The 23,261-nt window shown below is 39.2% G+C and overlaps 2 protein-coding genes and 1 long non-coding RNA gene across 4 annotated transcripts; 2 read left to right on the top strand and 1 right to left on the bottom strand.

Moving 5' to 3' along the window:
- Positions 1 to 13,569: 13,569 nt before the first annotated feature.
- LOC115752590 (probable protein phosphatase 2C 27) lies at positions 13,570 to 17,242 on the top strand. The gene is made up of 4 exons (XM_030690837.2): positions 13,570 to 13,977; positions 15,220 to 15,420; positions 16,083 to 16,294; positions 16,536 to 17,242. The coding sequence occupies exons 1-4, from the start codon at positions 13,813 to 13,815 to the stop codon at positions 17,098 to 17,100; spliced, it is 1,143 nt and encodes a 380-aa protein (XP_030546697.1). The 5' UTR covers positions 13,570 to 13,812; the 3' UTR covers positions 17,101 to 17,242.
- Positions 17,243 to 18,367: 1,125 nt separating this feature from the next.
- LOC125314633 lies at positions 18,368 to 21,820 on the top strand. The gene is made up of 3 exons (XR_007198110.1): positions 18,368 to 18,775; positions 19,885 to 19,889; positions 21,222 to 21,820. It is a non-coding gene; the product is annotated as an uncharacterized LOC125314633 (long non-coding RNA).
- LOC115752636 lies at positions 19,624 to 22,809 on the bottom strand. Of its 2 annotated transcripts, XM_030690917.2 has the most exons (6): positions 22,334 to 22,809; positions 20,627 to 21,424; positions 20,443 to 20,522; positions 20,263 to 20,334; positions 19,838 to 20,124; positions 19,782 to 19,794 (listed from the first exon to the last, which is right to left on the bottom strand). In XM_030690917.2, exons 1-5 carry the CDS (start codon positions 22,655 to 22,657, stop codon positions 19,845 to 19,847), a joined length of 1,554 nt encoding a protein of 517 aa, XP_030546777.1. In that variant the 5' UTR covers positions 22,658 to 22,809; the 3' UTR covers positions 19,782 to 19,794; positions 19,838 to 19,844. The 2 variants fall into 2 exon arrangements, with proteins under 2 accessions (XP_030546776.1, XP_030546777.1); XM_030690916.2 differs by having other exon boundaries at positions 19,624 to 20,124.
- Positions 22,810 to 23,261: the final 452 nt, after the last annotated feature.

Here is a 23,261-nt window from a genome sequence, read left to right as displayed (position 1 = left end):
CTTTCCACGTTTTAAATTTTCAGAACACCTTCGACCCCCAAAAAAAAAAAAAATTTCACAACATCGATGTTGTCCAACAAAATTTCAGCGTTGTCGTGACATTCAGGTATTTGCTGAATCATTGATCTTGGGCACTTGAGGAATTTCATATTTCGTTTCGGCGTCATTCAATACGAAGCACTTGCGAAAAGGTCAAAAAGCTTACGTTTGTTGATAAAGGTGTCAAGTTTTGAATTTGACAGAGATAAATATTTGAATAGCCAAATGACAAGCACGTGCTAATAAAGAACTGTGACAATTAGCCGACGACCACAACAACAATAATGATAATGATTCTGAAAACATATACTAGATCGTTATTCTTTTTACGATAAGGATGGATGGTGATTGAAATTTAATCAAGATATCTTGTGTGTGCTATTACACGTTACGATCTCAATCAGCATATGAGAAAAAAAAAGTTAGTGGAGTTTTGTGGTTCCGATTCAAGTTATGGTAAGTGGGCTCACCTGGTTAGGGGCGAATGGTGGGGGCGGCAGCCGGAACACACACAAGAGTGCATGACCCAATCGGGGTGCGCCGCCGGACAACAAAGCTAAAAGAGAGATAGGAAGAAGTGGGCTCACTAGGGCAGGGGCGGCGGCCGCGGTGCACAACGATGATTAAGGGGCGAGTCGGATTAGGGCGAGAGAAAGGGAGATGGAGAGAGTGAAATTTTGATTCAATTTGGGAATTTGAAACTTATATCTGGCCAAGTCGTAGTTTGGTGGCCAGAGGTGCAAGATGTGGCGGCCAAAGAGTTCGGCTGCCAAAAGAGCACGATGTTGCAAACTTCTAGCCACCAAAATCAAGTTTGGCCGCCATAAGATCAAATTTATTGTAGCCTCACGCGAACAAGTGCATCCGGTTCGAAAGTCGTTTTCTAAACCACTTCTCGTTCAGTTGCCGAAAGATAGAGATAAGCTTTCTAAATGAGGTGAGTTTCGTGAGTATGGAGGCCAGAAAGATTCGCTTTCGACGTACTTCTTCGTATTTCTAGCAATCTGCCCACTCTTTATATTAGGCCGAAATCACACTCGCTTCTCAATGCCACCTCCAAATGTCATGACCACACACATATTAAACCTCCTCTTGACTATATGATGATTATCATTCTAAACATGTTTTATTTGTTGGCTAAGGAAGGAAGAGATTCGAATATAGGTGCTTAATCGACCCAAATCCAACTGATATACTATCGAGCTTGATTCACATCCTTATCGCGTGGAACTTGACTCAAGTTGAATCAAGTATAAATTTTCACGCTTGAGCTCGACTTGACTAGAAAAATCAAAATATACTTGAGCTCCAATTAGTTCGGCTCAATCAAAGCCAACAAATAAATTAGCTTGAGCTCGAGTTTACTAAGCTTGAAGACTACATAGTTTTGGGAAATTGTATGTATATCTCTAAAACCATTAAATATTTTTTTTAACTAATAAAAGTTTGGTTAAACTTGTTAGACTCTTGAGCTTTTGTTGAGCTGTATGAGCTTGAGTGGGAAAAGTGCCAAAAAAGTCCTAAACCTATTGCATTTCAATATTAAATCTTTTAATTTGACTAATTTAGTCATAAACCTTTTGAAAATTTTCTAACGCGATCGATTCTTTGGCTGGACATCGCTGACATGAATACCAGTCATCCTTAGCACGACTGTCGCTGATATGTATAGATGTTATAGTTTTTTGATTTTTTGTGTTTGAATTTCTAAACATGTTTTCTTTTTTCAGTTTTCTTTTACAACTCTGACCTATGAGGTTGCCGGCCACATGCGAGGGCCCTCCGCACCCTCACCAAGATCCAGATGGGGTCCATGACACCCTTGTTGGCCACATGCGAGGGCCCACCGCACCCTTCCAGGTGAGGTCCATGACGTCCTTGCTAGCCACATGCGAGGGCCTCATGGCCCTTGCCCAAACCATGCGAGAGTGTAGCAGCCCTTGTTGGCCATTAGACGAAGGCCAACACCTTTGCCTATTGGCCAACGATGGTGGCCCATGACCTCGTTGGCCCATAGTTGGGAAAAAAAAGGAAGGAAAAGAGAAAGAAAAACAAGTATTGCAAATTTTAAAAAAAATTAAAATTTCTTAATTGTTTTTAAATGGTAGAAGATCACTTCAAATACCAATATTTATGTACGGCACTCACTTTAGTGTCAATATTTTTTTTTATCATGTTGTTGTATCTAGTAATATCACATAGAGGGGGTAAATAGGTGATTCTAAACAAGTTTTACTCTAAATCGCGGAATTAAAAAATAAATCAAATGAATGACAAATTCAAAATTTGAATGACTTTCAAAAAGAGATTCTAAACAATCGTATGCAATAATTAAAGAGTTTAGGGATAAGAGAAGTTGCACAAGAAGATTACACTAGTTCGGCTTAAATAAGCCTATATCCACTCTCCTATGCTAACAATTGATTGGCTGGATTCCAATAGATGAATCAATTAAAAGTGTTTATGATCACACACTCTCACAAAGAGTCTCTAAAAGATTACATGTTTAACTCTCAAAAACAAGTATATGAATCTAAAAAACTCGAGTACTTCGGAATTTGTAGTTCTAATCGTTCACTGCAATAGTCACCATGGATCTCCTTTTATGCTCTTCAACTTCGAACTAGTTGTTGCAAAGGTCCTCCGAAAGATTACTCTTCAATCACTCATCAGACGTCATCAATCTTAATTAGAAAACACTGTATCTAGAGAGATTTGATAGCCGTTGGTGTAGAATCTAAACCCTTCAGATTCAACCGCCCATACAACTAATCTTCGGTTTCCATAAGCAAGAGTTATTCAAATTTGTCTCGTGAAAGGTAATTTCCAATCAAGGATATTCTACCAATCTGTTTGTAGAATAATCCTGTCAATCAAAGATTACAAATTTCCATAAATAACGTAGCCAAAACGGAGACCCGCCAACGTGGGCCTTCAGAATTTGGAAAGAGTATATTGCAAAATCTGAACATAATTCAGAAGTAGAAGAGTCTCTTGAATCTGAACAGACTAGAACAGTGAATATGAGCTTGATAAAATCCTTGTTGATGTTTAACATAAGTCTTCTCCAAAGATAAAAGTTGAATTTTTAGAAGTGATATCTCACTCCATATGGATAATATGATTCAACTTATTCGTAAGCAAATATGTGCCGACTTCGTCTTGAGTTTGAACACCAGGTTTGGAATGGTATAAGTTTTTTTATTCACATGTTGTACATGCAATAAAGTATTTTATAGCATCAACTAGATTTTTTTTTTTTTAAATAAGATAGTTTTGTCGGAATCAAAATATTCAGAAAAAGATTTTCTCAACACACTTAAGTGCCAAATTTTTTGAAAAATGATTATTTAAGTGCAAACTTCGATGAAGTCGCCAGAATTTCTTGCCGTTGGTACTAAAGCGATAGTTTTTTCTCCGATTTGATACTAAAATGATCGTTTTTTGGATCACTTAAGTGCCATTTTTTAAAAACGATTATTTAAGTGTCAACTCCGGTGAGATCGTTGGAATTTCTTACTGTTAGCACTAAAGTGATCGTTTTTTCTCCGATTTGGCATTTATGTGATCCAAAAGAAAAATATTGATATTAAAGTGAGCGTCGTACACAAATATTGACACTTGAGGTGTCCTTTTGAAAATTGTCCACTTCATTATTGACCATGCAACATAGGACGATAAGGGTTCATATTAGCGATTTCAAGCCAAAATTGACCGAAGTGACTACATTGACAAATCGTCAAAATTTTTAGAACTACATTAAAAATTTAGGACTGAATTGATACTCATGCAACAAATTTATGACTTTTTTTATACTCTTCCTGAGCTTGAGCTTGCTCGACCAAATGTTCATGTAATTTGAGCTCTCGCTTCACTTTGAAATCAACCAAGTTTATCACAAGTAATTATATTTATCGAGCAAAATACGAGGTACTAGCAGGCAGCGTGATTTAGAGATCCACTTATACTCTCAAGCTTAAGTTTAATTCCAATTTCCATGAGTTTGAACAAAAAGAAACTACTTTCATAGCCAAGTGCTCATCGCTCGGCCTTTATCCTACTATCAACCTTGTCCTACACACCGTTTGGAAATTGGTGTTGAAATGATGCCGGCCCTCTTATGACAATAACGTCGATAACACAAATCAAACCAAACAAGATGCCAACAGAACAATCTTTTCCTCAATTTAGCATGATTCGATTAGATTTGGAAGTCAAGTAGATTAGAAATTTCCGAACCAAACTTGACTAATTTGATTTGGGATATATAACTAAGACAGTGTGGAGCTATACTAAACAAGAACTAGATGGGTCGGTCACTTTCAATTGCAAATCGATTAGTTATATATTAGTTATTTTGTAAAGTAAACAAACTTGTTCCACCTCGTTTGTTCAATAAAATGACTTAAAAGAGAATAGGAACATTCTTGTGTGCGGGCTAGCTAATGACACAACAACCCGGGCCAGAGCGTTTCTTCCTTTGAGAACTTTTGAGTTTAGTTGTAAATGATGTTCCCAACGTGACATCATCATGTTGAGTTTATACAACTCTTGTTCCATTGTCTCACTAGCCGTTGTCTTCCAAAATTCCAATATGAGTGGATGTACAATAGGGAAACATTGCATAAATTGTAGGGTCTTGTCTCCCTTGAAACGTCTCTATGATTACAAAATATTGCTCTTTTTGAAAAGGGAAGGCAAATGGTGAATAAATTAAGATTGCTCTCGCGACATTTAATTATTTTAAAAAATCTGGGTCACCCCTTTATAACGAGAATCTTCTATGTACCACAAGAAAATTGGAATTAAGAAAGTGAGAACGTAATTCCAAGATAGACACATAGGGGGGTCATTTTGCTTGTAAATTGGGTGATATCTTTTCTTCCATCTTTCAAAAACGTCACCTGAAATGACATGATATATAGGTGAAGATCCATGCATGCATGGTCAACTTAAAAAGACAAGGAATATGTTCACTAGAAGTCTTAAAACTTATCACGAAAATACAATTGAGTCCTAAAACTTACAAAAAGTATAATCGGATCATAAAACTTGTCAAATTCATGCAATCGAGTCCTTCCGTTAACTCCATCCAATTTGACTAACGGAAATTTTTAACACGGCTTATTTAAATATTTTTTCTCTCCTAAATGGCAATGGCGTAGCTAAAACAATGCCATTTTGATCCAAATCTATTCTTAATATAGCTTTTTTTACTTAAATAATTTAAAAATAAGCTAAATTTTAAGAAAAAGTCATAAGAAGAACGCATAAGTAGAACCACCACCATCGGAAAGGGCTGGTGATGGTGGGGAAGTGGTCGGGGGGGTGTTGCTGGGCCCCGATCGGCCCTTTTCAGCTGTGGTGGGCCCTCGTCGCTGGTGCTGCTTTTGTGTTCTTCTTATGTTTTTTTTTAAATTTTAACTTATTTTTTAATTAATTGAAGTAAAAATTATATTAAAAATCAAATTTGAGCCAAAATGGCGTTGTTTTAGCCACGTCATTGCCACGTAGGAAAGAGAAATTTTAAAAAAAAAAATCATGCCAGCATTTTTCATTAAACAAAGTGGACATGGTTAACGAAAGGACTAGATCGCATCGCTTTGACCAGTTTTAGGATTAGAATTCATTTTTTGCAAGTTTTAGGATTCAATTGTACTTTCGTGACAAGTTTTAAGATTTCTAATGAACATATTTCAAAAGATAATGATAATCCATCCTACGGAAAATTCACAAAACTTTGGTAAAAATATCACAAAAACCACTTGAATCTTCTTTGTTTATTTTTAATTTTTTTTAGCTCGGGTAAAAAGAAAATCCTTGAAAATTTTCATCCACCATTTCCAATTTCCCATCATTTCAGCATGATGACTTTATCACGAGACAAGTAATAGGATACATCACGACTCACGTGATCTTTTTGTTTGTTAATCATTCTAAATGGAATCAGTACATCATGTTATATGATCATTTAAACATCTGGCTATCGAAAAGAAATGTCACTGGAGACGTTGGGCGACGTGAAAAGATTTCATGCTGATCGTTCACTCATTTGTTGCCAAATGGGTTGTCTAGTCAAATGTCCAAATTTGACCTATGCCTTCCGATTTCGTGAAAGAAAATGACAGTGAGCATAATGTTCTGCGGAAGTACTTGATGATGCCCAAGCATAAAGTTCTCAACACACTAGTTTAAGGAGAGAATTAATAAATCATGTTTATCGCAGCGCACACTAAGATGCATAATTAGGGTAGTTGAAGTTTGATCTTGCTTGAATTTTGAGCATATATTAAAAAAAGAGAGAGAGAGATGATAAATTCATATGTCCTTCTTTATACTTCATTTCATAAAGAGTGAAATGCATATGTGGACGGAGATCATACTTCCTCAAACATGCGTAAATACACACTTGCTTTCCATGATCATTTTACTAATTGGCTTATATATGCTTATACTTCCAAATATAGTGGCAATGGAAACTTTGGAAGGAGTTTAAAGATCCGTAATCCTTATATTCACCTGTAGAAGGGAAGTCAATAGAGGAAAAACAAAAGTGAGACAAAAATGCTATCCAACCAATATTAAAGTCACTTCTCATTCCATCCACCAACTCTCTATTGGCCTCAGCTCACAAGCTATAAAAGGGCTAGAGGAAATGTTCAGGGAAAGAGCTAGAGAGAAGCCAAAACAAGAAAACTCAAGTGCAAAACAAATCTCTGTGTTCTCTCTTTATCATCCAGCTCTTCCTGCCTGGCACTTCATTTCAAATTAAACCTCCATCAACACTACTTCCCTTTGCAAATGAGGCCTAGTTTGCTAATCCCTCTTCTGCTTCTATCTCTTCTCTTTTTTCAAGCTCAAGGTACTCATCTAAGCATCCTCCATCCAGAAATTTTCGGTTTACATAATATTCTTTTTTTAAGCACGTGAAAATAAGTTTGTTCTTGGCATTCTTGGTTTGCTTTTTGAAGGGATTCGCTTGAGCAGAGATTTGGTATCCCTTGGAGGTCATCAGAAACTCCCAGACCAGGTGAGTATCATATAAATTCAGCTCCTTCATGCAATCTGAATTAACATTATTGAAGTCCATGCATGATCTTTTGTAAATGTCAACAAGATTGCTCAGACATATGCATCACTTTTTCATTTTTCATTTTTCAGATATTCCATGACAGTGAAAAGCTTCTGTTTTCTTTAAATCGTTTTGCAGCTTGTGGACACTTCTCAAGTAAAACTTGAGATTGATAGTGTTGGAAGCAAGAAGAAGAGAGCGTCAAGAGCACCCAAGAAATCAAGTGACGGCTTGTTGCCAAGCATACATGAAGACTACTATGGTCCAAGAAACCACAAACCTAGGCACCACAAGCACTAATTTACCAGCTTGGTTCTTTTTTTGTTTGTTTCTCATTTTTGGGCCCTTTCTGTTTCAATGGTTTTGAAAAGGATGATCTTCACTTGACTCTCAAAAGGCTGACTGAAGGGACTTAAAGCCACTTAGACCCATTAGATTATTGTAACTCTAGTGTACTCTTGTTCTTAGAATGACTTCTGACCACATTAAATTGGAGCTCTGGTAGAGTTTATGCTGTTGCACACCAAGAGAAGGCTACATGCTTATGAATGGAAATATTTCGCCTTTCCCTCATGTTCCATGAGATGATGATGAAGGGATTGCGATATCGAACGTTTCGATGCTTTCGAATTTTGTTGTAAACCAAGAAATTATTGTCGATCTGATTGACTTCAGTAAAGGAAGGGATGGTGTGCTCGAATCAAAGGTTTCATACTTATGAATAGAAGGGTATACATATGAATTAGACCGACCGTATATCTTGAAACAACTTCTTGTATCAACAACCTAATTTTACAAAGAAAAATGCTGCATATGCATGTTCGTACGTTAATGCATTTTACCCTAACTTGCTTGAATAATGTTGTAAGTTTCTGCTGTTGAACTGAATTAGCCCAGCACTACCATTGCTCGGACCTATGGAACAAACAGTTAATATCGTCATATGCATCATCATGCAATTTATTAAGCAGCTATTGTTGGTATCCCTAGCATTACTACCTTTTTCCAGTAGCCATGTACCAGTTCGTGAATGTATCCCCGTGCAGCAAAGCAAGTGAAAATCTTATTTCTTTGATAATCTACAATGGAACTGCAACTTTCACAGAGGTTTGGTTGAAGAAACTTGAGTAAACTTCAATAAGTTGATGCATGTACAAAATCAATCAGATTACAAGGATATCGTCTTTCCTGATATGAATTCAAATGACGTAAATGCCATTCATGAAGAGAAAGAATATTGTAAGAGGCAAAGCTAATTGAAATTTGAAGGGCAAACTCCGAATAAGTGAACAACTTGAAGGGCATAAGGACTTTGCCGCCGATTCCTTGGCTGCTCCTGAGGAGGAGGAGGCAACTCCAGAGCAATATCCGGACGCAATACACATTGTTTCAATGGAATAATTCACCAAAGAAAAGAGAAACATTCCAAATCTTAGCTGATTAATGTAGGGAAAAAGTGGAGCCAAAGCTCCTTGTTTAGCAAAACGTGCAGTGACACAATTAAGTAGGAAATGCAAAGGATACCTTTAGGATGATTTAAGAAAATACAAATAATGGAAGTAGGAAGCATTTTGCAGAAATGATGCAAGTTTTTAGGGCTATTGGGATGATCTTGTCCTTCATCAATTCCCAGGATATATTATTATTAGTTCAATGATTGAGGCATGAGTGTCCTAAAGACTCTCAATTAACAATTGCTTTGTAGAGTCCCACATGTCACAATTTTGAGAGAGAGAGAGAGAGAGAGAGAGAGAGAGAGAGACCCTCAAATGCACAGTTACTACAATTTCAAAACTAGCCATTGGAAAGGAACCATAATATTCCCATGTTTCGGCTGAACTTATTGAATTAACTATATCTCAGTCTATGTGTCAAGATATAAAAGACCTTTAGGTTGCTACTTAGTGCATGATGCTAGGCCAAGTATGATCAAGTGTGTCCATAGGGACAAGTATATGTTCTAAAGAACTATTCATTTCTATATAATAGATCATGTATTAGCGATAACTCAGTACACAAACTGATCTTGAACTTGAGTTATGTTGAACCCACCCACCTACTCTTCCTCCCCCCCCCAAAACCCCAACCTTAAGGAAAAAAAAAAAAGAACTTGGGTTATGCAATTGGTCACCACAAATAAAAAACTACTAGGTTATGTACAAGCTTGTGATATATATCATTGTTATATTTTTGGCGTGGAAGCAACATATGACTGGCTATGGGGAAACATCTAAAATGGACGACAAAATCTGAAAAAGACAATTCTGTGCATATACTAGAATGGATATGGACAATGCTATGAACCATGACCTAACCGAATTAGGAGAAGATGTAGGTAATGATGTTAGGCAAATCCCTAAGAACAAACAGTTTGCTTCACTCGAGGGCGATGAAGAGATTTGATGGGGAGAAGAATCCTCTCAACCTCCTCCAAGCCCCAAATACATGTCTCAAAATCCTGTACTTCCTCACAAAGTTGGTTAGGTCAAATTAATTAATGGGCTGCGTGAAACAGCCTTGTTATGCCTTTCACTTCTACGTCTTTCTGATTCGTCTGGGCCCATTAGTCTTCATAATGTAGAACCACCATACTTTGCATGCTTGAAGGACATCATCAACTCATCTTTCCATTAAACTAAGAAAAGGAGAAAATTGGGGTGGGGGGCAAGGCAGATTTCTCTCACCTAACCATGTACAAGAGCATGTCGTGGATGCACGAGTGAAGTTCGTTACAGTGTCAAAAATGTCGAGATATTAAGATATCCATAAAACTTTCTTCATGAATTTGATCGGTTTTGTATGATTCGTTGCAATAATAATATCAAACTCATATGAGAATTTAGGTCTCACTTCTCTAAACATAATGAGACAGCAATTTCTTCGATTCAACATCTATGCATTCGCGAAAAATTGGAATTGAATAAAAAAAGGAAACTTTGATGAGGACATAGCCGAGAAGTTTCCCGTGGTATCAGCACCTAAATTCCAAAGAGATGCTGCCGGGATGACTTGTGGGTCTCTCGGCAATTTCCAGCTCAACCTCTTGAGCAAAGACAAAGGAATCATTTGATTAATTTAAGGTGTGGGTCACTAGCAGAAGTTTCGTTCCTACTATGTGGCAAGAGATGGGCTGGAGACTTCATTGTCCTAGCGGGGAATGCACTGATAAGTGTTCATGAAATTGCGCTATGCTTTTGATCTTTGACCAACTTGAAACAAACAAAATACCATCAGTTGGTCCATGTAAGCATTGCGAATAATTGTATCCACGAGGAGCGCACCAGAAAAAGAAATCGAAGACCGGGCACCAAAGTTGCAACAGCTTCACTAACTTCATTGGACAGGATTGGGCCACGTCAATGTCCAATTGAAAAAGGAGGGATTACCTTTTGCAGTTGCCAGCAAAAGGGGAGGCTTTGACTTTGGAAAGAAAGTGCCACAAGGCAGCATCAACACGTTTTTCAAATCTTGGGGCCAACCGAGTTTGGTTGAGAACTCATAATCAATACACACAGATTTTAAAATCCGGAAAGATGATGATGATGATAACGATTTATGCTTTGACGAGCTCGTTCTACAAATTGATCCTCCTTGCCCTTTTTTAATGTTCCGTGCACCTTTTCTTAATTTATTTTTTCACGAGGCTTTGTAATTTTTCAGAATGTTCGACTGTTCGGATGAGTTTGAAGTTGACATGACTAAGCTAATATTTTTCCATTCGATAGTAAATATACTAAGAACACGAAATTTTCTAAGGGCTCCTTATTGTAATTGCAAGACGACATAATTCTCCTTTCATTGAAAAAAGAAAAAACAAATGTTCGATATATATAAAAATGGAAAAGGATGTAAGACATGATTTGAAAATGGTTAGTGATATTCTTGCCCTTTTTTGTGGAAAGGAGAAAGGCAACGCAACGCAATGTAAATGCAACGTGGAGGGCAAAGGAGAAATCTAATGTCCACGTCATCCATCACTATCATCATCCCATCTGAACTTAACTTACAATTCACACCAACCCATGAATTGCCTACATCTCTCTTTCAAATCCTTTTTTTCTTAAAATAAATTATATCCCATTTAAAAAGGAAAATCCCGATCTGTCATCACTTAGAACGTGTCATTTAGCTTTGGGAATAATGCATGATCGTGAGATTCATGTGGGAGGACTTGTGAGGCCTTCTTAAATATACAAGAACTGTGTAGAAGCTTTTTTTCCCCCACTCATTTTGTAAGGATCATCACCCACCTCTTCAAAGGGGAAAAAAAAAAGAAAAGGAAAAATATAAAAAAAAAGTCAGTGTCATTACTTGTTGTTGGAATATGTTTCGTACTTTCCATCGATAGAAAGACACGGGAGTCCAGCTCTTTAATAAGCGGGCGGGGTCCGGGAGCTGCTCTAGTGAGGGTTGCAAGGACATGACACTCATATTTTTTTCATTATTGATTTAGGCTTGGGCCCATAGTTACTATTATATAACATATCTTTCTCTTGTAATTGGGATATGTAAAGGGATGTGCGATGTGCTAATTATAGTGAAATCATCGGCTGAATGTAACCCTAAGTTAATGGCGAATCGAAATAAAATCTTATATCTCGATTTATCTTTCTTACTTTTATACTTTACTTCATTGTGATTACGAACCGAATCCTAATATTAATTTGGCAAAACCCCTCTTGCAAATCATATTGTGCATCTTCTAAATTATATTATATGCAATAAACATAAAGTTCAATGGCTACTTTCCTTATTATTCTTGGCTAGTCCTCCATATATAGGGTTTTAATGAATAATGACATTTTGAAATTGTCCCTACTAACTGAATGTGATTCCCCTAAGTTCTTTGCTTGGGTAATCTCTTTTACATGAACAGGTTAATTAAACCATTATGAGTACCAAATTAATCTGAATTTACCCAATGAAAAGACTGGATTAAACTTCTAGGAGGACCACATTTTAGGTGGTAATTTTTTTTTTTACTTTAAAGTGTTGTAAAGATGTCATTTTTTTGTTCTTGTTTTGCTGGTTGAATTCAAACGTGTGTCCAACCCACCACCACCTACCCCACCTCGAGAATTGATGCAAGTAATCAGCTTGATTTTTCAAAACTACCGAACAATCATGCATTATATTTTGGTTAACTAGAGAGTCTATAAGGCCACGTGTTTCTAACGTTCACCACGCGATTCTTTTTTTCGAGACTATAAGAACGTGACGGTACGGGGTTCATAGAATAACTCGAAGGGGAAATTGTTGTAAAGCAGCCCAAAATGTCTTTCAAACTCAAACCTTTTGTCCAAAAAAAAAAAAAAACTATATAAATAAAGACTATAGATACACTTAAAGATGAACTCATATCTTAAAATACTAAATCACAAACAAAATGGTAACTTGAAAGGGTCATTGTAAAAGGGATTTATTCCCAAGAATCTTCCATGGTTTTTGTATTCAAATTAGTTTTCATCACCCTATTACCATTTAGGTTCATTTCCTAAGATAATTCAAATCACATTCTTTTTCTTGTTACAAGTATATATGTTTTGATTTTTGCACACATAAAAAAAAAGGTCGTTACGGAAAAGAAAAGGGTACTGTTCCATGACATTTTCCTCGAATTTATTACCGTAATGTTTTGATTTAAAAAGACATCAAGACCAGTGAAATACTAAGTGCGCCCTTAAATTGGTTGTCATCGATGTTCTTCTAAATGAGGATTTCTCATATATGGAATGAAACAAATTTATAAATTGTCACCATTTATTGGTTTTCATCCATCCTCTAAAGAATTCTCCGAGTTTAATGTTAAAATTGAAAAGTAGCCAAATTTTTTTTTCAAAAAGAATAAAAAGAGGAGGGGCAAAAAAATCTAAACCTCAACAGAAAAAATCTAAAAGATGAAAAGGCGGTAAAGAGCGGGGGCCACTTCAGCCATTGGGCAGAACAGGACAAGAATGGCCGAATGTGTTCAATCGCCGACTCAACCCATCAAATCTAATACAATCCCACATCAATTTTGTACCTTTCTATCAAGTCTTAACCAATTATATGAAATCACAAAGATTACTTATTATGATGCCAACATCCTCAAATTTGTACGGGTGTGACATCCGTATAAGTTTGAAGATTTTAGCGAGACAGAAAAAATTAGGATATTGATATCATAGTAGACATAGGTTAAGATCTTTAGTGGTGCGGTAAAAAAAATTAGGATATTAATACACAGAGCGGGTATAATTTAGTTTTTGGTGATGTAGATCCATTAAAATGTATTCAGAATGTATGAAAGGCATCATCAGTTTTATGAAAATTGTTCATTTTATTTTCAAAGATTAATGTTGCCAAATGATTCTGTCGATTACCTGAATTATACAATATCTTCTCCTAACCTTTGACTAAAGCAGAGAAACATGGACATGATCCGAGCATAAAACCCCAGCCAGCCAACTGATCTTTTCAGCCACGCTTCCTTAGAAAAATCTGGAATTTAACGGCCCTCGTCATCTCTCTCTCTATAGTGAAAAACAGAGCACCCTCCACTTATATTCTCAGAATCTTCTCTCAAAGCCATTGTTTCTTTCCCCCTTTCTTTATATTGTCGGTTCTGTTCCTTACCTCCCCCAACAAGACCAGAGACCACCACCACCACCACCTCCACCAACAACTAAGTTGCTGCTTAACAACTGAGGAAGGAAGTCGACATGTGTGTTCAGGATGGCGAGCAAGAAATGGAGAATCTTGATTCCAGCAACAGCAAGCCTTGGCCTTCGCATTGCGAAATCTTGCATACCCAGATGGACCATTTCAACAAGCAGCCTCCCGTTATGTGCCCCACCGACCAAGCCAACCTTCCCAGTTCATTCCCAGTGAGAAATTCGACTTCTTTCTGAAAACAATTGGCTGGCTCTGCTGTTTTTTGTTGATTTTTCATTTCCCTTTTGTGGTCATTGTTTGATTTCTTGTGGTTGAATTCTATGTTTTCAATTCAATTTTGGGACTTGATTTGAGAGCTGGGATTTATGGATGTAATTTTGAGCTCTGAATGTGTTTCTGTGACTTCTTTAGAATGATGTGTGTGTATTTTGGTGGTTTTCTTTGTGGGTGATGCGTATTGAGGTTGTGACTTCGACTGGTTTTTGCTCAACCTTTTTTGTATGTTTGTCTTCTCTGATATGGAAGTAGTTGGTTATGTTCTCTCTGGGTTTGGTGCGAACTAATTTTCTCTTTCTGTCTATTGGTTGCTATTTTGCTATCTTGGTGTTGCTTGTACTAGCTTTTAGGTCTCATACCCTAATTCTTGAAAATTGAAGATTTTTGTTGTTTGGAAGGCCTTTTATTGTCTCTGCTCATTCTTTTTTCTCAATTTAAGAGGCTGTCTTTGAATGTAGGGCGAAATTATATCCACGTGTTAAGTTTCCTACTTTTGGTCTTTGCTGAATGTTTGAGCACTCGAAATTTCCAACAGGGGGAGGGGAAAGCCAAAGGAAGAAGAGTGTATGATGTGCAGGAACTGTGTAGGCCGTATTTCTCGTGATAGAAATAACCTCTTTAAGATGAAATTTGTTACCAGCTTTGACGCAGGAATCCTGGCTATGTCCAAAGAGTGTGAGAGCCATTGATAAGTTGATTAATGAATGATTTACCTGTAAAAGCTGGGAAAAAAAGGGTCCATGCTAGAGACATGGTTAGGTCATTGCCTTGCATATTAGATCAGGCGGATGCATCGATTTCTAACTTGATTTCGCAAGTTACATAGATGTTGCTTTGAGGCTGCTTCTGTTACTGAGGGGCATAAGTTTTGTTTTTCTCCGTATGGTAGGTGGGAACCTTTTAGTTTTTCTTTTCATAATATGACTTCCCCATTGAATAATTGTCATCATCCTTAAAATTCTTGTGCCGAAAACCAGTTCCCATGATTAGGTTTAGGGTTTGTTCGTTCCGAATTGTAGCTCTGTCCAAAGAACAAGAAATGACTGCTATACCAGAGGTCAATTGACTTGCTACTTTTTCTTCTTTTGATGAAAGACTGATTGTTATTGAATTTTTCCGGATTTAATCATCCCCTGTGCATTCTTATATTAATCAGATAGTTCCTCTTCATTTTGCAGCTGGAAAGCATTTGCGAGGAAAACATGGCATTAGAGAAAAGACTGAACATGTTAGGCGACTTCATGCCCGAGCTAAGGTCAGGAGAGTGGTCTGATATTGGTGGACGGCCCCGTATGGAGGATACCCATGTTTGCATTGGCAATCTAGCTAAGACTTTTGGCTACGATAAGCTTAATGAAGAAATTGTTTCTCTCTATGGCGTAAGTCCTTTAACCTGCTTGTTAGCTACAGACTGATAATTATTTACCTTGCTAAATCAGCAACATACATGTGATTTAGTTCTATTCTTGGCTTGTCTAAATGTTGGTGAATCATCTATATTATCAACCTCCTAATGCATCACGCCTGGGCATTGCACTTATCACCATAGGTTTGAAATTTTACAGAGCTTAACCATTGATGCTCAAATTATATCAGAAGCAGCTGTTGGATATTTTAGGCATCTCTGCCCTGTATGTTTAGTTTTTTTTTTTTTGGGTCATTTGATGCTATAAGTGTAAGGCGCATTATATAAACATCAGATACTCATAAAGTCGCACTGGATTGAAACCAATCCAATCTGCTGTGTCCAGCCTTTCAGCTTTTGGAATTCTGCAATACATTAACCCTCTCTCTGGGAGATTTTGTATCTCATTATCAGTCTGCTCATCTGGTCAAGAGCTGCATGTGATTCAATCCTCTGATAGAAATGCTTCATTCAGACCTTCCATTATTTGACATAACCTGGGTCTGTCAGATCTTGCATCAATAGAGTATACATCAATCACAATTACTTAGCCAGAACTAATGTAGATAGTGAAAATAATTATACTGATATTATTTATCAACTTCTGGCTCTGACGAGTAATCTGGCATATGGCAGGTATTTGATGGGCATATGGGAAAGGCGGCTGCACAATATGTCCGCGACCATTTGCCTAGAGTGATAGTTGAGGACTCTGATTTCCCTCTAGAGCTTGAGAAAGTTGTCGTGAGGTCATTCAAAGAGGTTGATGCTGCATTTGCAAAGTCGTGCACACTCGATACTTCCTTGTCCTCTGGGACGACTGCACTTACTGCGATGATATTTGGCAGGTAACTTGTGCTCTTCGGTCTGCTGATTAATCATGCTGGTTGAATGATCAAATTAATGTAGGATTATGCGGATTAATGACTTAAATTAAAATTGAGAGATGGAAGTATCCTGCTTTTTTTTACGACTTTTATGTGAAACTTGAATTTTACATGAGAACTATAGCATGTAGTATCGTGGTTGAAATTTTCATTATGATTAGTCGTAATGTGTTTGTAAACTCCACGGGAATGTTTTCAACAGGTCTTTATTGGTGGCAAATGCTGGTGATTGCCGGGCTGTACTCTCACGAGGAGGAATTGCTTTGGAAATGTCTAAAGACCACAGGCCCTGCTGTCCAAGAGAGAAGGATAGGATCAAGTCCTTGGGTGGTTTTGTCGTCGACGATGAATATTTGAATGGTCTGTTAGGTGTCACCCGTGCATTGGGAGATTGGCATCTCGAAGGAATGAAGGAAGTGAACGGAGGTGGCGGGCCATTAAGTGCCGAACCAGAGCTTAAGTTGGTGACATTGATGAAAGAAGATGAGTTCTTGATAATTGGAAGTGATGGGATATGGGAAGTCTTTACTAGCCAGAATGCCATAGATTTTGCCAGGAGGCGGCTACAAGAGCTCAACAATGTGAAATTATGCTGCAAAGAGGTAGTCGAAGAAGCGATAAAGAGAGGAGCGACCGATAATTTGACGGTCGTGGTGGTGAGTTTTCACATGGAGCCGCCTCCACAACTGGTGGTGCAAAAGGCTAGAGTAAGGAGAAGTATCTTCGCCGAAGGACTTCAGAACCTCAAATGCCTTTTGGAAGGATAGTATTGTATAAATCATCTGAAGGTCCGGCAGTTTTCAAGATGAGAAATAAATTAGACTACTGGGAAATAAATGTAGTCAGGTTACGTGGTTGATTGGTGAGAGTTCCCCTGCGTATGTATAGTTCATTCAGGTGGTAGAAGCCATTTCCCCCTTCCCCCCCTTCGCCCCCCCCTTTTTTCCCTTTTTTTCTCTTCTGCTTCTTTCTTTTTGCATTGAGATGGAGAAGCGCGAAGTTAGCGAGGTTTCGTTTTTTCAGTCATGAGATCGTAACTTCTCTCTCTCATTGGCACTGGAAGAAGCTCGAGATGATTCCTGAGAGGAACTTTGCTGTATTCTTGGTCAGGGGATGATGATGATGATATCAAAACAATTTTCAGACGTCCATGTAGCTTAGAAATTGTGCATACGGACTTTCCTTGTTGAGACTTTCCATTTCATGATTATTGAATTCCACACATACTGTAATTGTCAGCAATCAGTTCTTTGTGGGTCATTCCACTAGCCTTAAGCTGCTCGTTCCTCTTCTGTTTTCCCCGGGTGTCTTGCATCTACCTGTCTCTTCTGCAACTCTTGGTGGTAACTTTTCTTGGACTCTGCCATCAAGCAAGTTTGAGTCGAACCGAACGATGCTAGGATGGATATTCGAAAAGCTAGTTGGGGGGATCGATGAACTCTTGTTAAATAGCTCTTGTTCTTTGTTCAGTTAGTGGTGTTTGCTACTTAGAACCATTGTTGGCTTTTCTTGTCTCTTTGGTATCAAACAAGGTTCAAAGCTCGCCAATTGCTTCGAACCAGAACTTCATTATGGGTCACCCCTTCTTGTAATACCCCAAAAAAAGGCAAAATTGAGACAAGTAGAAGCAGCAATGGCAATTCTTAATTTAATTGTAGTTGTATTGTAGCATGTATACATACATATGAAGTGATAAGAGCAGAGACGTGTATCACAATAATAGAAGATCCGGGAACGCCAGGTGAGTTCCGGAACTAACTCTTAGCCATCTTGTGTGACATGATGTCAGATGAAGCAGCACCATAACAGCACGCCACTGATAAAGCATAGTAGTGAAAATCATACATTACAGCAATCCAACTTCAAACACAAACGTACACAAACACACATATTTGGGATGTGATTGAGTTGATTGGGTCATGGGTGAGGGTGAGGGTGGGGGTGAGGATGAGGAGGGGGAGGTTTATGGGGTTCAGGAGGGCCCGGAGGTGGCGCGTGTGGGCCTGGAGGGGGAGGGTGGCCATGAGGAGGAGGCGGCTCGGGATGTGGAGGACCAGGGGGCGGCACGTGGGGTGGCGGGTGGGGAGGATCGTGGGGTGGTGGAGGGTTATGCATCCTTCTTCTTCCCCAAGCTTCCTTCTAAGCAGCGTGGCGAAGCGTATTGTTCTGATAACGCAACTTATATAGTTCAGAGGATACAGTTCACCCCATTGTTGTTTCGACAGATGTCATTGTTAAAACCAGATTGTCCGCACAACTACTGGTCAGAGAAAGCTGTGTGTGCTGGTAGTTCTGCTACCTAAAATCTCACGGAGTTGTCTAGAAGGAGAGACGTATGTCCAACTCAAAGATGAATTAATCCGTGCAGTCTAGAATCTCGTTTCATGACTAGAGCGTTGGAGTAGTTTCCTACTCTGTGCTTGTCTCCAGAAGCTTGTGGAGGTTACCTTTTTACTTACTTCTTGTAACCTCCCAAATCAGGTGAAGATTGGGATCTGAACGTAAGACTCAAAGACAAATTATCGTGTCGGATTCACATGGAGACATTGGTCCTATTTGGTTCAGCATTAAGAATGAGTATTGGAGCTCTAAAGTCCCTTGACTAAATGCAAATGATGTTTGGTTTATTTTTTAGCTCACTTTAAGGAGATGCAATTGCATCTCAAATGTTTTTCAGAGTTCTTTAGCCCAAAGTACCTAGCAATTAATTTTTTTTCTTTTAAATTTATCACCTTACCTTGCCACCACCCATCGCTGCCGTCGCCACCTGTTGCCACCGCCGCCAGCCACCAGCCAACACCCACCTGCCGTCGCCCATCTCCACGGACCACCGCAGACTGCCGTACATCGTCGCCAACCTCTGTCCACCGACCTTCGCTGCTTGCCGACCATCGCCACCCGCCCGTCATTGTCCGTCGCCACCCACCACAGCCCGCCAACCGCCGCCGCCACCACCACCAATGGCCGCCACCACCACCGACCGCCACCACCCGCTGCCGCCACCCCCCACCAATCGCCACCGCTCGCCGACCGTCGCCCGCCGCCGCCGCCCCCGCCACCGATCGCAGCCGACCGTTGCCTGTGCCCATTGCCACTGCCACCACCGATCGCCACCGCCGCCACCCACCACCACCAACTGCCATTTTTTTTTCAAAAATGTTTGATTCTGCATCTCGGCTCTCAGGATGACCGGACGATAACACATCTTGAAATATTTCTCTTTCCTAGCTTTTCAATTCTGTTGAACATGTTTAGCACTAGAGCGATGGAGAGAGGAGAGAGCACAAATAATAAGAAATTGAATTTTCTTGAAGAACAGATTTCTTCTATCAGTTTACAACAGCTAATACAACATATACTACTGGGAGCAATGGTAACACTCCCCATGGATCATAAGAACTGGTTGAAGAGTATAGACAAGGTCTCCTTGCTTTTTTTCTGAACCCGAGATTTCATGACTCCTATTCGGAACATAGTCGATTCCTTGCACAGAGCAGAATCCACTCTCGGCCTAGTACTTCCGTCCATATCCTTCAGCGTAGTTCTGAAAGAAAGGGTTTTCTTCGAAGCGGTTAGCATCAAATGGTTGGTTCTGAGGCAACGAGTAATCCTTATTTGCAGCAAAAAGATTTGGGTGACAATTCTCGTCGTCATCAAATGTCGTCCATCGGTTTGAGTGGTTGTGTCTTTCTCTTGCAGCATTTCTCAACTTCTCCATCTCCCCGACGTGATCCTTGAACTCTTTTTTCACCACGTCGAGCACCAGATCCCCGTATTGATCACACCATGATCTTTGTAAGGGAAAAGTAGATGAAAATGTTATCAGCATGACACAGAGAAACACAAGAACTTGTTATGGCTTTGTTTATTTTTCGCTAACATTTCATGTAGTTGGGAGTAAAACCAGATGAATCAAAACGGCTTCTTACCTAGGGAAGAATTTTTTCAGATCAGCCTTGTCCACAGGAAGCTTAGTTGAAATGGCTTCAATCTGTTCATCTCTGGCAAAATGAAACAGAACATGCAACAAAATTGTTACTTTAAGTCACTAAAGATGGGAAGAATGGACACAAGCATTACTTATGATTCCTCTAAAGAAGAAGGCTCACGAGAACTTCATCGTGGGGTTTGTGGTGCCTAGTTCTGTTTGAATACGAGACAGCTCCTTCTTTATATTATCACCCAAAACCTGCGAGAGAATTGCATTGTTGAGTTGGTTAATGGTGCTAACTCAAAGTTGCAAATGAAGGCACTGAATTTTCAGAACAATGTTCAACTAGTAAATTCACTTACCTTATCAATAAAGAAATCCGATGGGGAACCATCCGAAAGCAACTTTCTCTTAATCTGCTTAGTATCAGGTCCCTCACCGATGCATGCATAAGCTTCACTATATGACCTTTCATTAAGTGACAAAGGAGCGGTCTCGTCATCTGAATCGTGTCTCTTCCATTTCTTGAATCCTTCAAAACCCCACTGCTTCTTCGCTGATTTTGACGATCTCTCCTCACTTTCAGTACCAATACCGTTGTCACCTCCATGTCCTTCCCTCTGTTCTTTCTGAAAAATAGTCCTAAATGGTTTTCTCTTCTGTTTGCTACTCACACCACTTTCCTTCAAAGATTCTTGGGGCGAGCTTTCTGCCATGAGTATTGACTCTGTTTCGGTTTCTTTCTCCTTTAGATGGCCATCCCAGAATGGGTTTTCATTGTTAGAGGAAGACATGTCGAAATTTGATGAGCTCAGATTATGTGAGAACGTGTCAAATATGCTTTTTTCGGCTTTGCTTTTGCTCGGTTTGTAAGATGATCCGAAATTAAGAGCGGAAACTGCTCCTTTAATATGCTTCAAAGTCGAGTTTTGCTTCGGTTTGTTCTTTGACTGCAAGTTCTCTTTATTGAGCTTGGAATTCTCATCCTTCAAGTCAATGACAGACCATTCTTCATCAGAATTCTCTTTTGTCTCTTTTGGCCCAGCAAGTATGACATCTCTGGCATCAATCTCAGCTCCTTGAACCGCAAGTCTCTGCAGCAGTGGCCTTTTCGAAGAGTGGTACTGATCCACCGTGATACATTTGGCATACAAGAGTTCCTAATAAGGACAGCAACAATTCAGTCATTTCAAAAATATAACACTAACTTTAAATTGGCGATAATCCTTACTCCTATGAGAGAAAAAGGGAAGCGCATAAGCATTATGTGGACCATTGAACATCGCATAAGGGTATGGCGAGAAGTGGGAATAGTTCTACTGCAATCTAATAGGAGTTCTCAAGTAAATGTACATCCCAGAATCCTCACCGATCCTCTCACTTCTAGTACCAACAAACTGGTAAGTCGAACTCCAAATGATGCATATCCACTTAATGTCCTATTTCTGGAGTCTGGGCTTGATGGGAACATAAATACAACTTTGTTGCTTCCAACTGCACTATCAAAATTGTGGACCAGAAACCCAATTAAGACTCAATTATGATCTTTTGCCTAACTTCTCTCATATTACCATCGACTTCTTAAAAGCCTCTAGTTGGTTTATCATTACCGGTGTTCTAACTAAGGTGGTCTGCTCGCAAGCTCCTTAATTAAGCTCTTCAAGACCGATTAGCAGACTAGTCAAGAACAAAATAGTCCTTGTGGGAGCTTGAATCAAGTGACCGCGTGACTCGAGCATCAAGCATACCCAAGATTGAGCTTCAAAATACTTGTGCCAGCACTGATGACCTAATGGATAAATCAAAATTCTCTATTCATTTAACTACTTCAATATGCTTGTAAAACAATTTATATCATTCCTAACCATTTTTCTGTCAGTTTCATCGTGATCATGAAACCTGGTCAGGACTCCGGAGGTGGAGCCGTAAAACCACTAATCAGGATCAAAACTCCAGATCATCCGACATATCAAGCGTATGTGTCTCCAATCCCCAGAAGATTACAATACTGGCAAACTCTCACAAGAAACAAGCAGATCAAAGGCGAGTAAATGGAAAAATGAGCCTACCTGCAGGAACAGCAACTTATCCCTCAGTATGGTCGGATGCTCGTGACACACCGGCGAGGCGATGAGGGTCTCTAGCAAGTGGGACCGAAAAGCCGAGACCTCGTTTTCACCCAAAATCCCTTCCTTGTGGAGACCCATCAGGTTGAGCATCTGGTGGAAAGAGTCCTGCTGCCACTTCAGGTTGTCAGACTGCATCTGTTGGAGCTTGTGCTCCGCGGATGGCAAGCGTCGCTTCTTGAAGGAGAAGGGAAGTATGGTCTTGCAGAGAGAGGTGATGGAATCATGGAGCGTCGAGTAGTACGCGGGCGTGTACGATTGAGGCATGTTCTTGAAGGTGGGTTCACAGAAAGATCGAAACTTTGCGAGCTATTCGGGATCAAGATCGAGTTTTGTTGAGGTTTGAGAGTGGAAGGGAGCTGCGATCGTGGTGAGGGCTATGAACAGAGAGGGAGGTGTTTTTGTTTTGTGCTGATTTTAGGATGTGTGAAATCGGTTTCGCCAGATTTGAAACCAAGAAGGCTCTGAAACGGTCACCTCGAACTAGCCGTTGAGATTGGGGGAATGTCCAAACGACGCCGCATAGACCAGCTGACCGTACATTCTTACAACTCTACGACCGGTCTAATCCGCACGAGCCGGGAATGGTAATGATTAGATTCCACTAAGTTAGATCAAACGATCGCCCCAGGACTTCTGTTTAAACGATCAAATGAGAAGATTGTAACTTCCATTGTATTGACTAATGATTTGAATATCCATTTTTCCTTTTTATTAATTTATTAATATTTACAGATCAACGGTCAATATAACTCGTATAAAAAAAATGGAATAAGAGATTAGATTCATAAAAATCATTCCTTTTCTTTTTATGTTTTCCAAGCTACGATGAATTACATCAACTACGCTTTTCCGCCACCCCATAAGCTTT

Source organism: Rhodamnia argentea, chromosome 4 (genome assembly GCF_020921035.1).
Source record: "Rhodamnia argentea isolate NSW1041297 chromosome 4, ASM2092103v1, whole genome shotgun sequence".
NCBI lineage: Eukaryota > Viridiplantae > Streptophyta > Magnoliopsida > Myrtales > Myrtaceae > Rhodamnia > Rhodamnia argentea.
The sequence above is the reverse complement of the archived record's forward strand: the minus strand, read 5'-3'. Positions and strand labels throughout refer to the sequence as shown.